The sequence below is a fragment of the Dipodomys merriami genome, unplaced genomic scaffold, assembly GCF_024711535.1.
Source record: "Dipodomys merriami isolate MVZ:Mamm:240054 unplaced genomic scaffold, mDipMer1.0.p SCAF_17, whole genome shotgun sequence".
Taxonomy (NCBI): Eukaryota; Metazoa; Chordata; class Mammalia; order Rodentia; family Heteromyidae; genus Dipodomys; species Dipodomys merriami.
The window spans coordinates 21,778,218-21,792,347 of NW_027203048.1; the positions used below are offsets into that span (position 1 = coordinate 21,778,218).

At 44.2% G+C, this 14,130-nt stretch overlaps 1 protein-coding gene across 4 annotated transcripts in view; it reads left to right on the top strand.

Annotated features, from left to right (window-relative positions):
- Window positions 1–13,841, top strand: part of Mta3 (metastasis associated 1 family member 3) — a 151,400-nt gene extending 137,559 nt beyond the window's left edge. For 3 of the 4 annotated variants that reach the window (XM_070025477.1, XM_070025478.1, XM_070025480.1), the window contains exon 17: window positions 9,204–9,252. In XM_070025477.1, the coding sequence (XP_069881578.1) occupies window positions 9,204–9,241 (38 nt within the window). In that variant the 3' untranslated portion in view covers window positions 9,242–9,252. Of the gene's footprint in view, window positions 1–9,203; window positions 9,253–10,305 lie in introns of those variants that run through there. The other variant, XM_070025479.1, reaches the window with a different exon arrangement.
- Window positions 13,842–14,130: the final 289 nt, after the last annotated feature.

Consider the following 14,130-nt stretch of genomic DNA (forward strand, 5'->3'; position numbering starts at 1 on the left):
CAGGGACAGCGGATGGCACTCTCAGGCATGCATGGGCCCAGGCTGCCTTCTGTTGACAATTTCATGCCATTTTCAAGAGACCAGGTTTTTGGTTTTGTTTTTTTTTGAATGTTCTAAAACACTGTTTATAGAAGAACAGTGAGTGACCTTCTGGTCTCCTTGCCTCTGTTATAGTATAGTAACCTGGTTGAATAATTTTTAAATTCTTTAAAAACTAATTTAAAATATTTTAGGATTGGGGGCCGACAAGTGGGGGGAGGTGGGCAGATACAGTCATTATATTCTATGTGTATAAAAATGGAACTTTGTAATGAGAGTATGGATAGATTGGAAAGATGAGGGAGAAGGATGGAAAGGATGACATTGATCAAGATCCATTATACTAATAACCTGGCTTCTTGAAACTTTTTTGTACAATTACTTCAAAATAAATTATTTTAGAAGCTAAGTTTGTAATTTAGTGATCTAGTGCTTGCCTAGCATGCCAAGATCCTGGGTCCCATCCTCAGCACTGGGAGCACATTTATTTATTTGTTTGTTTTTGTTGTCTCTGGGACTTGAACTCTGGCCCTGGCTCTGTCCCTGAGCTTCTTTTTCTCAAAGCAAGTGCTCTACCACTTGAATCACAGTTCCATTTCTGGCTTTTTTGAGTAGTTCATTGGAGATAAGTGTCTCATGGAGTTTCCTACCTGGGCTGGCTTCTAACCATTATCCTCAAATCTCAGCCTCCTGAGTAGCTAGGGTTATAGGTGTGAACCACCAGTGCCCAGTGGGGAAAAAATGTAAAAGTAAAACATCATTATGGTCCCAAGTTCTATTGGATGTGCTGCAGTATAGCAGAGTACCTAGTGTGTGGAGATAGTTTCAGGATTATTGAAGCATCATCTGAGTGCAATGGATGTTTTCTCAACTTATAAAAAACCATACTGTCAGAGTAGTAGAGGAAGATGGACACAACTTGGTGTTTAGGAATATTCTCAAAGAATACCCATCTAGCCATTCCTTGTCTCTGGAGAAAAATACTAATAATGCTGTCTTGGGGAAGGTTCATTTTCTGTACCCATTAAAGAATTAAAAGGCAGAAAAGTGGGCTGGGAAGGTGGCTCAGTGGTAGAGCGCTTGCCTTGGGTGCCTGAGGCCCTGGGTTCCATTCCTCAGCACCACATAAGCAAGAAGAGAAAAGCTGGAAGTGTCACTGTGGCTCAAGTGGTAGAATGCTAGCCTTGAGCTGAAGAGCTGAGAGATAGCACACAGGCCCAGAGTTCAGGCCCCATGACCGGACCTCCACCCCCCCAAAAAAAGCTGAAAAAAAAGGCAGAAAAGTGTTTAAGGTAAATAGAGTAATTGTATTTCAAAATGAAAAGGAAAGCCATGAAAGAAAGTAGCTAGACTACCCATCATGAATGGGGTCTAAAGAGTCAAATGGAGTCTTCTCTGAGGGTGGTTTTTATAGTATGGGATTTTGCCCATATCTCCTCCCTTGGGCTTTGTTCTGATTATTTAATAGCTTGTGCACGTGCTGCCCTGGCTCTTTTTATTGGTTGAGCTGGTACTCGGCACTATGGGAAGTGTTTGAGCAGGAAGAAGCCTTTCAGTCAGAGCCTGGGGCACTCACAGTTCCCCTTTTTCTCTTATTAGTATGTGAAAATACAAGTATTGGCAAAAGCCAATGGCAAGTTAGGCACTGAGATGTGGAGAATTATGGCTTGAGACCAGCCAAGCAGAAAAGTCCACAAGATTCTATCTCTAGAATAACTAGCAGAAAGCCAGGCTGGAGGTGTAGTTCAAAGAGTAAAGCACCAGCCAAGCGAACATGAGCTCTAATGGTAGTTACTTAAGCCTTTAGCTGTGCTGGCCAGTGCTGGACTCAGTTAAGTGTTGTTTACTTGAATGGATCATAACAGAAAGTCTTTTCAATCAACCTGTCCCTATGTCCATCCTCCCCACCCCCACCAGTGTCAGAGCCCACAGGACAAGGGACATGAAATATTTTCACTATCTAGTCCATTTGCAGCCTCTGCTGGGATCATTATAACCCTTCAGCGCCCCCCCCCCAATATTATCATTTTCTTTGTTTCTTCTTCCAAATAACTGAACACTCTTTAACCTTAGAAAACACTGTTATAATTATGCATTTGACTCCCTCAATCAGATAGATAGATAGATAGATAGATAGATAGATAGATAGATAGATAGATAGATAGATAGATAGATAGATAGATAGATGATTGATAGATAGATAGATAGATAGATAGATAGATAGATAGATAGATAGATAGATAGATAGATAGATGGTCCTGGGGCTTGAACTCAGGGCCTGGGTGCTATCCCTGAGCCTCCTTGTACTCAAGGTTAGTACTCTACCACTTGAGCCATAGAGCCATTTCCTGCTTTTTCTTTTCTTTCTTTCTTTCCGCCCCCCCCCCCCCCGCCCCACTTCCTGCTTTTTCTGAGTAGCTTAGCAGAAATAAGAGTCTTTCCTGCCTGGACTTTCCTGCCTTGGCTGGCTTTGAACCACAATCCTCAGATCTCAGCCTCCTGAGCAGCTAGGATTACAGGCATGAGTCACCAGTGCCTGGCAAATATTTATTTTTGTCAGCAACTATTTACATATAATTGTTACAAAGAGTGGTTAATGTGAAACGGAGGTGCAAACCAGAAGGTGGCTGTTACTTGGAGAGTTTCAAAGAAGATATCTTAGCAAACCCTGTTTGTTTCAGACAGCTGAGACAGGAAGTTCAACAGAAAAAGAAACACAATAAATCAAAGAAAGGTTGGACAAATGGGATTGCATGAAACTGCAGAGCTTCTGCATGGCAAAGGACATAGCTAGCAAGATCAATAGAAAGCCCACAGATTGGGAGAAAGATCTTCACTAGCCATACAACGGATAAGGGTCTCATACCTAAAATATACTTAGAACTCAAAAAAATTAAATCCCCCAACAACAAATCCTCAAAGAAACAACCTCCTGATAAATGGACTAAAGACTTAAAGAGAGACTTCTCTGAAGAGGAACTAAGAATGGCCAATAGACACATGAAGAAATGCTCAACTTCTCTAGCCATAAAATAAATGCAAAGCAAAACAACATTGAAATTCCACCTCACCCCAGTTAGAATGGCTATAATCAAGAAATCTAATAACAATAGATGCTGGAGGGTATGTAGCCAAAAGGGAACCCTACTGCATTGTTGGTGGGAATGTAAACTTGTTCAACCACTTTGGAAAGCAGATGGAATTTTCTCAAAATACTACACATAGAGCTTCCCTATGACCCAGCAATCCCACTTTTAGGCATTTATCCAAACAATCACAAACAAGGCCATACTAAAGCTACCAGCACAACTATGTTTATTGCAGCATTATTTACCATAGCTAGGATATGGAACCAACCCAGATGCCCCTCAGTAGATGAATGGATCAAGAAAATGTTTTACACACACACACACACACACACACACACACACACACACACACACACACACACACACACACACACACAAAATGGAATTCTATGCCTCCATCAGAAAGAATGACATCACCCCATTTGTTAGGAAATGGAAAGACTTGGAAAAAATTCTATTAAGTGAAGTAAGCCAGGCCCAAAGAAACATAGGTCCCATGGTTTCCCTTATTTCCAATAACTAGTATATGTCTAGGACAAGCAGAAAAGGTCAAAAGTTATGTACATACAGGCTATCTTTTAACTCTACTTTCTTGGGAGACTTTTCAACTCCATTTTCCAACTAGATTTGTCTGTTTCTCCAAATAGTCTATTCATTTTTGCTTTATGTAATTTTAAATTATGTTATTTAGTGTATATATGAAACGAGTTTTAGACTCCAGGAGTTCCACATGTCAGACTAGCCAGCTACTTGCCCCTATGCACCAAATTAAAGCAACATGGTAAAGTGAAAAAAAAAAGATGTATTACATGGTACAAATATGTCATGGAATGTTTTCAGCCATCTTCAGATAGGGGTTTAGAATGTATAGACAAAGAACTAGGGGGCAGAAGGAGAGAACTATGCATGATGATTAAGAAGTCCCAAGTCACAAGTATGGCCTGATTGACCCTTGTATTAGAGTCCCTTGTATTAGACCCTTGTATTAGTTACCATTTCATCTTAGAGGGGAGCAGGAACAAGTTAGCCATTGTTGCCTAATAGGTGCCATGCGGTCCTGAGAGCTTTTGGCTGTTTTCCTTTGGGGGAGTTTTTTGTTGTTGTTGGTTTTGTTTTGTGTTTTTTTTATTTTTTCACGAGGTAAGAAACTATTACCTTTCTGGAGGTCAGTTTGCTTTGTGTCACAACATGCTTATTGGTAAATCCTGTCCGTTTTAGAGTCCAAGGTGATTGCAAAGTAAATATAGGAAGACTGTCTCAGATCTAAGGACACAGATGCAAAAATTGGGAGCTGGGTACCTAGCAGATAGACAGACAGACAGATAGATAACTCTATATAATTAACCTTATCACTATGAAGGGACCATCTTTATCTCTGTTAATACTCTTTATCTAGAAGTTACTTTGATGTTAGTATGGCCACATCAATTATTCTTTCTCTCCCCCCCTCTCTCTCCCTCCCTCCACCCCCCCTCTGTCATGCTAGAGATCAGGAGTCTCACACATGCCAGGCAAGTGCACTACTGCTAAGCTTCATCCCCAGCCTATTTTTAGGCATTGTTTTGTTTATTGCTTGGTTTGGTTTGATTTTGGCAGTAACCAGGCCTTGGGCATGCTATGCAAACACTCTTCTTCTTCTTCCTCTTCTTCCTCTTCTTCCTCTTCTTCCTCTTCTTCCTCTTCTTCCTCCTCCTCCTCCTCTTCTTCTTCTTCTTCTTCTTCTTCTTCTTCTTCTTCTTCTTCTTCTTCTTCTTCTTCTTCTTCTTCTTCTTCTTCTTCTTCTTCTTCTTCCTTCGTCGTCGTCATCTTCTTCTTCATCCTCCTCCTCTTCCTCTCTTCCTCCTCCTCCTCCTCCCATCCTCTCTTCCTCCCTTCCTCCTTCCCTCCCTCCCTCTCCTCCTCCTCCTCCTCCTCTTCCTCCTCCTCCTCCTCTTCCTCCCTCACACTCCCTCCCTCCCTTCCTTCACCTCCTCCTCCTCCTTCTTCTTCTTTTTGGCAAAATTTCGCTGTGAATTCCAGGCTGGTCTGATTGTCCTTTTTCAGCTTCTTGAGAGATGAGATTACAGTCATAAATGATCATGCCTGGCTTAGGTTTTCTTGGAAACAGAGAGCAGTATTGGGGTTCAAAATTAGAACTTTGTACTTGCTAGACAGGCTGTCTACTGCTGAGCCATTACTCCAGTACTTTTTTGCACTTGTTATTTTTGAGATCGAATCTTGCTTCCTGCCTGGGTGCTGTTTGTACACTTCCCATGAAGCTGGAATGGTAGGTGCATGTCATAATGCAGTGGGGAGGGATTTGAATATCTGCACCTGGATTTGGTTTTTAATTTCATTGCAAGTGTGTGTCAAGGATTTACATCTCATTGGATGAATCATGAGTTCAAGGTGTAAGTTTTAAGAGAGATAAAGGGTGAGCTGGCTTTTCCTTTTTCTGGTACAGAGTCTTGAACCCAGGACCTTAAACTCACTCGATTCCCTTTCTCATAGCTGGCACTCTGTAGCACTTGTGTCACATCTCCAGCTTGACTCTTTACTGGTTAATTGGAGAGGGATTCTCACAGACTTTTCTGTCTGGGCTGGTTTCAAACAGAGATCCTCCAGATCTCAGCCTCTCGAGTAGCTGGGATTACAGATGTGAGCTTCTAGTATATGGTCTCCATTTAGTTCCTTTATTATTTTTTAAATTTTAATTATTATAAAGGTGATTTACAGAGAGGTTATATTATATGTCAGGTAATGAGTACACTTTTTTTTGCAACAATGTCACCCCTTCCCTCACTCTCTCCCAGTTTTTCCCTCCCATCCATACCAACAAGTTGTATAGTTCATTTTCAGCATAGTGTCCAGTGAGTGCCATTGCTGCATTTATTCACCCTTTGTCCCTCCATGTCTGTGCCTCCCCTTAGCCTCCTAAAAACATATAAATGAACTAACAGAACAAAAAGAAAAGAAAAAAACAGCAAAAAAGGAAAAATAAACCTTTTATTCTTAGTTCCTGAAGTTCATTTTAATAAATATTATTTTGTATGATCAGTTTCACGTTTCTCTTCCTTTCCTAAGAATGTCCTCCTTTGGTCTCACTGTGTGTGATTGAGTCCCCCCCCCTCCCCTCCCCTCCCATCGTGGGGCTTTAACTGTGGGCCTGGGTGCTGTCCCTCAGCTCTTTAACTCAAGGCAAGTGCTCTACCACTTGAGCCACAGCGCCACTTTCGATTGACTGGTGGTCATTGGAGATCAGAATCTCATGGACTTTCCTATCAGGGCTGGCTTTGAACTGCAATCCTCAGATTGCAGCCTCTGAGTAGTTAGGATTATAGGTGTCAGCCACCGGTGCCCAGTTCTGTAATTGAGTTCTTTTAAAGTTCTAAATTTTGCCAAATTCCCAAACCCATTTTAGTTATCTTTAAAAATGTTTTTTGCACTCCTAACAATTACTAGGCAGACCCTCTACCACTTGAGCCATACCCCTCTGCTCTTTCTTGCTTGCTTTGATTGATTAGTTTATTGATCAAGAGGGACTTGAATTTTTGCTAAGGGTAGCCTCAGGTCTTGATTCTCCTACTTGTCACAGCTGGGATTGCAGGCCTGAACCACCATACCTGCCTTTCTATAAATTCTTCAACCAACTTAGAGAAGATATTTTAATTCCATGTCTGCTAATTCTAGAATATGAATCAAGCCAGTTATCTTCTTCTGACTTCTTCTAATTGTGGGTTCTATTTTCCAGATTCTCACGTGGAATTCTTTGGAAATGAATATTGGTCACTGTGGATGACAAACAATACAAACTCTTGGATTCTGTCTTCTTCTGCAGAGTTTTGTTCTTACACTGACAGATTATTTTGATTCCATGCAGGCTTGGTTTACCATTTTATTAAGAGTTATCTACTTCAAACTGATGCTAGTATCATGGAATTTGTCCCTCTAACTTTGGAGCTCTCTAAACTCTGTCTTGGTAACACAATACCACTGTTGAAATCAATACTCAGCTCTTTGAGTTCTGCCTCTTCCCACTGGTGGTCTTGTAGCCTTGTACTTACCTAGGTCAGCAATCAGCCAATGATTTGAGAGTTTATATGAAATTCAGGGCTCCCCTCTATGTTTCTCCCTTCATTTTATAGATCTACGTCATCAATTTCCACCTGTATTGAAACTCTCACCACTGATTTCAGCCTAGTTAGACCACCACTTTTTACCTGAATGATGTTCTTGTATTACATAAAACTACTCAGAGGGAAAGCCAGGGCAAAGCATCTGTAGTGTTTGCCTGATTTTAGTTGTTTTCTGTACCTCCAGATAGTTGTACATTTTGTCCAGAGTTTATTGGGTGAAAGGTTACTTCAGTATAAATTAGCTACCATTGTATAAAGCTGAACTCAAATCATTCTATGAGCTTGTCCTTATTTAGTTTTATTAACTAAATCTTATCTACTTAACTGTCTGTATACATATACTGGTTATGTTTCATGGAAACTATCTTTTTCTCATTTCTCTGAGTCTTTTGCTTTTGAAGTTTTCTCCATGTGTAGTCCAATTTATATCCCTTGGTTTATTTGCTTTGGTATCCAATATTTGTGTTACAACTTGGGTTTCTTTGTCCTGGTGGCTTTTGTTGTCTAACAGTGTTTAAAGAGACTGAAAATCAGATTGAAAGCTCTGGGCTGGAGCCTATATTACACTTCACAATATCAGCTTGGGCTAGTTGTTGAGTAACCCCAAATGCCTTTAACTCTGCTCATGAGCTGCATAATTCCCCTGAGTAGCTTCTTCCTGTTTCTTCCAAAGGTAGAGGTTTGTTCACCTGCATTCTGAGAACTTGATGAAAAGAAAGCCAGAGGCTTAGCATTTGGTAGGCATACTCTCACTTGATCCCTCCTGTGAGAACTGGCAACTCTGCCAAAAATGTGTCTGGTATCCCGAGGCCCTCCATTTTGTTTTATTTAGGGAGTAACCATCTAGACTGGTAGGAAGTGTACAGCTCCCAGGGGTTTGGAGTTAGGAGAACTCTAGGGCTGTTTCTCAAACAGGCTTCCACTCATCTTTTTTGCTTCAGTCCTTCTTCCTCATTGCCAGAGGTATCTGATGTCATTTCCTGATCCCTTGGAGAGTTCTTTGAACAAATTGGGCTCTCAGCTTTTCATACTGCCAGCCTCAAGCTTTCTTGTGTGTAAAATCTGCCATCACTCATCATCTTCTTTCTAGCCTCCAGGATTCTGATAATGATTTCTTCTCTGATTTTTCGAAAGAGAAGGAAATGAACATGGATGCCAGGAGCTAGAAACCTTAAAAGAGATTGCTTTCATTACAGTGGATGATTAGAGTACAGAATCTCCAAGTCCTTCTTGTACTTTGAGTACTTCTGAGTAGTCAAAAACCAATAGGGAACATTTTGAAGAAAAAAAAAGCACAACTAAGTTCTTAAGAATTGGAGTTAGTACAGACAAAAGTGGCAAGTATAGATCAGTGCATTTGAGCATTTAAAAAAAAAGGAAATGTGACTTGGGGTCCTTTGTTAGGAAGGATACTGACAGTAGGGAGACACCTTTTCCTAGGGCTGTCGGTACTGCACTGGATGGGAGGACCTGAAGGTGGCTCTTGTCCCTTGCTTTTAGGCAGTGCAGTGGGGGAAGCTCTAAGCAGGGAGAGAGAAGTGATAGGACTTTGTGAGGACAGATGGCAAGCATGAGGACTGTTCAGCTGGGATGCAGAGAGGTGGCATATCTCAGCTGTAGCCAGTGTGGAAAAGGTGGTATGAGCCAAGATACCAATTCCTGAGCTTCTAGGAGGAAAGGGTTGCTTCTGAAAATAAGCAGGTAAATTTAGCACAGATTTACCATGGTAGCTCAGAGATTTGGTCATCTATTACAAGTGGTTTTTCTAGTAGGTGGTTTAATTATGTGGGGATTTGGACAGAGAGCGCGCGCGCGCGCACACACACACACACACACACACACACACACACACACACACACACACACACACACACACACACACACACACACACACACACACACACACGGCAAAAAAGAGATGCTTCTTACAGATCCAGGCACATTTATTGCTTTAATCTAGACACTGAAGAGGACTATGTGCTCTTACTGGACTGTTAGCAGAACACTGGGCTGGATGGAGAATGAGCAGGTTGGTGTAGTACATAAAAAGATCTGAATTAAGAAGACTGAACTCAAATCCTGACTCCTTGGCTTATTTACTGCACTTGAGCAGGTCCTAACTTTCCTGATCCTCACAAGGTTCTGGTAAGCAAAAAACAGTTTCTGACCTAAAGTAGGTCCAATAAAGCAAAGGCTTTTTGATTCCTAAGTCAAATTTATCTGAGTCTTTATTTAACTCACATTTACTGAACTTCTTTTTCGAGGTTGTATCCATGGTGTCTTCCATATTCTAGAAAGGCACGTGGAGTAAAGGCATGGCTTGCTCCATCCTGCAGACCTCCTTCCCGCGGATGGAATGAGGCTGTGAAAGCGGTCATCTAGCTACTTTGTGGCTGCGGAACGCGTAACTAGAAAGGGTCTGTGAGCATTTTCTTCTACCTCAGCCACTCCAGCCACTTCACAAGTAACAAGAATCTGGTCTCACATCTTGCTGAGTAGTATGAGACAGTAATGATATGGTTTGCAGGCCAGGTCTGCTGTTCATTTTTTATAGCTGTTGACAGTTTCCTGATGCCCAGCTTAGGGACAGGACAGTTGAGAGTTGAGGTGGAGTGGTGAAGGAATAGCTCTTGACTCAGGACACTGAGTAAAGGGGCTGAGGCTCATTCTTGTCCTATAGAAAGTGTGTTCATGGCTTGGGTGCCAATCCTGGTGATCAGTTATTACTGCTGAAGAAGAGACTGGGCCTCTTCTTAGCCCACTGTGCTCACCATTTTTCCATATCACTGGAGGAGTTATACAAGGTCTGGCCTGAGGTGCTGTATTTCAACAGCAGCCTCTGTACTTGAAAACCTGGCTTTGAAGATGCGTTGCTGAAGATGCTTCAAGTTTTTCTTGACCAAGGTGAACTTTTCTTCAGCGTTAAACTACATTGTGAGATTTTATTTGGATTAGTACCTGACCTTTTTCCCCTGATAGTCATCCTATTTGTGGGAGGGTGGTTTCTATTTTCCCTTTCATCAGAACTCATTTAGCCTTACCCTGTTTCTTCCCTTTTCCAGAACTCACATGCTGCGTGTCAGACTGAGTTATCCCTGTTCTATGCTACAATCCAAGACTCTACTGTCCTGCTGGTGGTCACAGATGTGCCTGGGAAGGAGGCAGCTTCTTCAGTGAGAGCAGAGCTCTGTGTGCACCCTGTAGAGACCCGAAGAGGCAGAAAAGAAACTGTAGGGGTGCATGTTCCAAACCTGCATCTCCATGGGACCCAGGGGCACCTTCCTTCCTTCTTAGAGACCTTGCTGTCCTAGAGTGACCTTCCTGAGAACTGAGGGCAGCAGGGAGCCACTGGCCTCCTCACTTGTTGGTGTCCACTTCCCCAGAGTGGGGGGCTTGGGTGATGGAGGCTTCTGAGCACTCAGAACCCTGCTGCCCTGCATGTGCCAGTCCCACTGTTTTATGCTGTGTACTTATGTACAGGAGGAATGTGGCATCTTTCTGAGTGGATTTTCTTAAGACATGTGCCAGTGTTTACACAGCTCATAGTGTTCCCCAGTCCTTGCTGGTATTTGTCGCTTGCCTTTTTCCCAGTAGGCTTCTTCCTTCTCCCTGACCCCCTCCCCTGTTTCCTGCCTCTCCCCTCCCGTGGCTGCTTCCCGCTCAGGGGAAGTGTTGCTTTTCACCCCTGCATCCTGTATTCATCTGCTCCCACTCCTCAGTGGTATGGTTACCCCTGGGTCTGACAGAAGAGAAGGTTCTTGCCTTGGTCAGCCTACACATGACTCTCAGCAGCTCTATTTTCTTTTGGAAGAGAGGCTGGTTTTCTACTTGGTCCTGGAGAGCTCTAGTGAGAGCAGGTGTTAAACATGCCAAGCGTGTATATCACTGTGACAAGCTATTTCCTGTTCCCCCCTGCAACCAAGCCAGCTAATGAGGAACTGCACCAAGGGTTCCTATCATGGGTCACTACTCACCCTACTTTATTTTACCCCTTAGGAGGGTGGAAGGGAGAATCATGTTTGCAAGTATAAGTCTATATAGTCGGCTCCAAAACCTCTCTACCCCTCTGGCCCAGTATGCTGTGAGCATTATGTTCTGAGGCCTCAGGAGACCTTCCTGCTTTACTGGCTTGGGCTCTCCCTGCCTGCCCTGGACACTAGCCCTTGGTGACATCCCAATGGACCACCTGTTGCAGGCAAGGAGTAACTCAATGCCTGGTTGGTTCCTGAGCCTAGCCATCTCCCTGCCTCCATTAACAAAGATGGTCTGCAGGGCGTAGGGTCATAGCACTGTGACAGACAACTGGAGTTTGACCTTTCAGCTACCGCAGGAGCAGTAGCTGGAGGAGGAAATGAGATGCCCAAACAAGTTGTTGCATGAAAGAATGGCCACCCTGGAATTGTCCCCCCGCCCCCAGCAAGAATGAGGCATCACAGAAATGACAAGGATATCTGAAAGTCTACGTCCTCCACGGCTGGCTCAACTCAGCAGAGAATGAGGCGGTATGGATAGTTCCAGGTAGTGTGATTGTGGTCAAGATGCCTCAGTCTTGCCCAGTTTGGAGCATGTTGGCTTCTTGAGGAAGAGCTGCTTCTCACCTTAGACCTCTGGGTGACCAGGACAAGTTCCAAGTTCTCTGTCTCTGGAGCTGTCCTGTGGCTTGGTTTGAGCCCTGAGGGCAGGGCCTGTGTCAGAGGTGCTTCATGAGACAAGTGCAGGTGGCAAGTGTTTCCTCCAGATTCTTTTTTTTGGGGGGGGTCCGGACGTGGGGCCTGAACTCTGGGCCTGGGCGCTGTCCCTCAGCTCTTCAGATCAAGGCTAGCGCTCTACCACTTGAGCTACAGCGCCACTCCAGCTTTTTTCTTTTTGCTTATGTGGTGCTGAGGAATCGAACCCAGGGCCTCAGGCATGCAAGGCAAGCGCTCTACCACTGAGCCATCTTCCCAGCCCCTCCTCCAGATTCTTATACATAAATCCTCTACAGCAAAGACCCTGGATGGGAAGGCCAGCTAGCCTTTCTGGTATTTCTTCTCTAAAGAAAAAGAAACCTCAGGACAGATGTCTGTCTGTGAACTTGTCCTGAGCTTATGTGGCACATGGACACAGAGACATGAAATTAGCTGCTGGCTACATTCTCTCTGCCTGTTGGGAGAGGCCTTACACCAGGCTGGAGAGATTTGGAGAAGGGCCTTGCCAATACTGATGGAGAAGCAGGAGGCTCGAAGTTAGCTGTGAATGCCGTGCATCCAGAGGCTCTTCATCAGCTTGTTAGTAAGAGCTGGATCTGTAGTCCCACCCTCCCATGGAGATAGAGTTGACTAAGCGTTTATGCCCCTATTTCATCCCTTGGAAACCCCCTGACATTCTGAAGGAATATTCTAATCCAGGGAACAGAGGGTAATGCCAAGGAGCTTCTGTTCCTTGTCTTTGCTGTTCAGAACATTTGGTACCGAGATGTTTCTTAGGTGGCCATGTTCTTTTAAGGGCCATGGTGCTGCCATAGTGCATGTCAGTAGTGTCACAATTGTTCAGTGGACATACAAGCAGACATGCTGAGATTCTTCAGTCTGAAGCAGATGAGATATAGTGCAAAGCCCTCTGAGTGAGGACACAGACACTGCGAGGCATCCCCTCTGCCCTCAGTCACTGCCACCACCTCTGACGTCCTAACTGTGTGCAGAAGAGGAGGATAGACAGAAGTTCACTGCAGGGATCTCTTATGAGTCTACCTTGCCCACAGCCCTGTGTCTGGGCAGGGCTCAGCCAAGTACAGCCTACTCTGAGTAAAACACATTTTAAGCTAGAGAGTGTTGATCAAAAACAAGAAGAGCAGAAAAATGAAACAAGAATAAGATATCCTGGATGCTAGACACAGTCAGGAGGCCATACTACCGTATCCGAGGGCCAGGGCCACTGGGGAGATCTGAAGTGCATTGATAGAAGCTGAAGTCATGAGAGGTTGGAGGGGAGAAACAGCTTCGCCTGTCATGCCCTCCAGATTTTTGTGGGTGCCTCCTGTTAGCTGACTCCAGCTGGAAGTCAGCTTCCCTAGCAGCCTTGGAAGGCCCCCAAAGGGTCAGCATGCAGCTGAATGAAGGAGTGGAAGAGAAGGCAAGGAGCAGGTCTGAGGGCAGGTAGTCCATGCTGTGTGTGGCCTCTGTATGCTGTTGGTCATGTCCAAGCCTGGTGCCTATGTGCAATCCTGGGACCATGGTAAGGGAGACAAGGGGAGCTGCTCCCTTAGGTTTTTGTAAATTCTCTTTTGCTCTGCCCAGAACGAGAAGTGCTTTTGAGAGGCAGAGGAGTCTTTGTTCTTCACCGTTGTCCCTGTTTTCCTCTGGGGGAATTCACCCATTTAGCAATCCACCTCAGCACCGCCTTCAGGAAAGCTATGTCCCAGTTTTCTGTGTGCCTCCTCTCTCTCTGCACCACATCTCTGGTTTCCCTTCCACAGAGCACTCACCAGAGCATGCCTCAGTGCTCACTCCAGCTGCCCAGGAGAGCTCTTTCCCGCGGTACCCGTGTGCACTGTCTGTCTGTGAGGAGATGCCATCTACTATCGGTTCGTATCGTGTTTCCAATAAATTTCTGGAACTCATGTCTTGCTTTATGCTGTCCTTCATTGGAATGGTGGTCAGCTATGAGGCTCTGCATACACACAGTTTAACTCAAGTGCTCTCTGCCCCTGCCTACATTTTAGGACCAGCCTTTCTCCTGGGCTGCATCAGCTGCCATTTCATATGTCACATCTGAGGAGTTGGAAGTTTTGAGAAGCTGTCATCACCTAGATAGATGGTCTTTGACACACATACCCCTTCCATACCCCTAGGCCTGAAGATGAGAGCAGTGACAGGCAGACCTTTCCCATTATCTGACCTCCAAGGCCA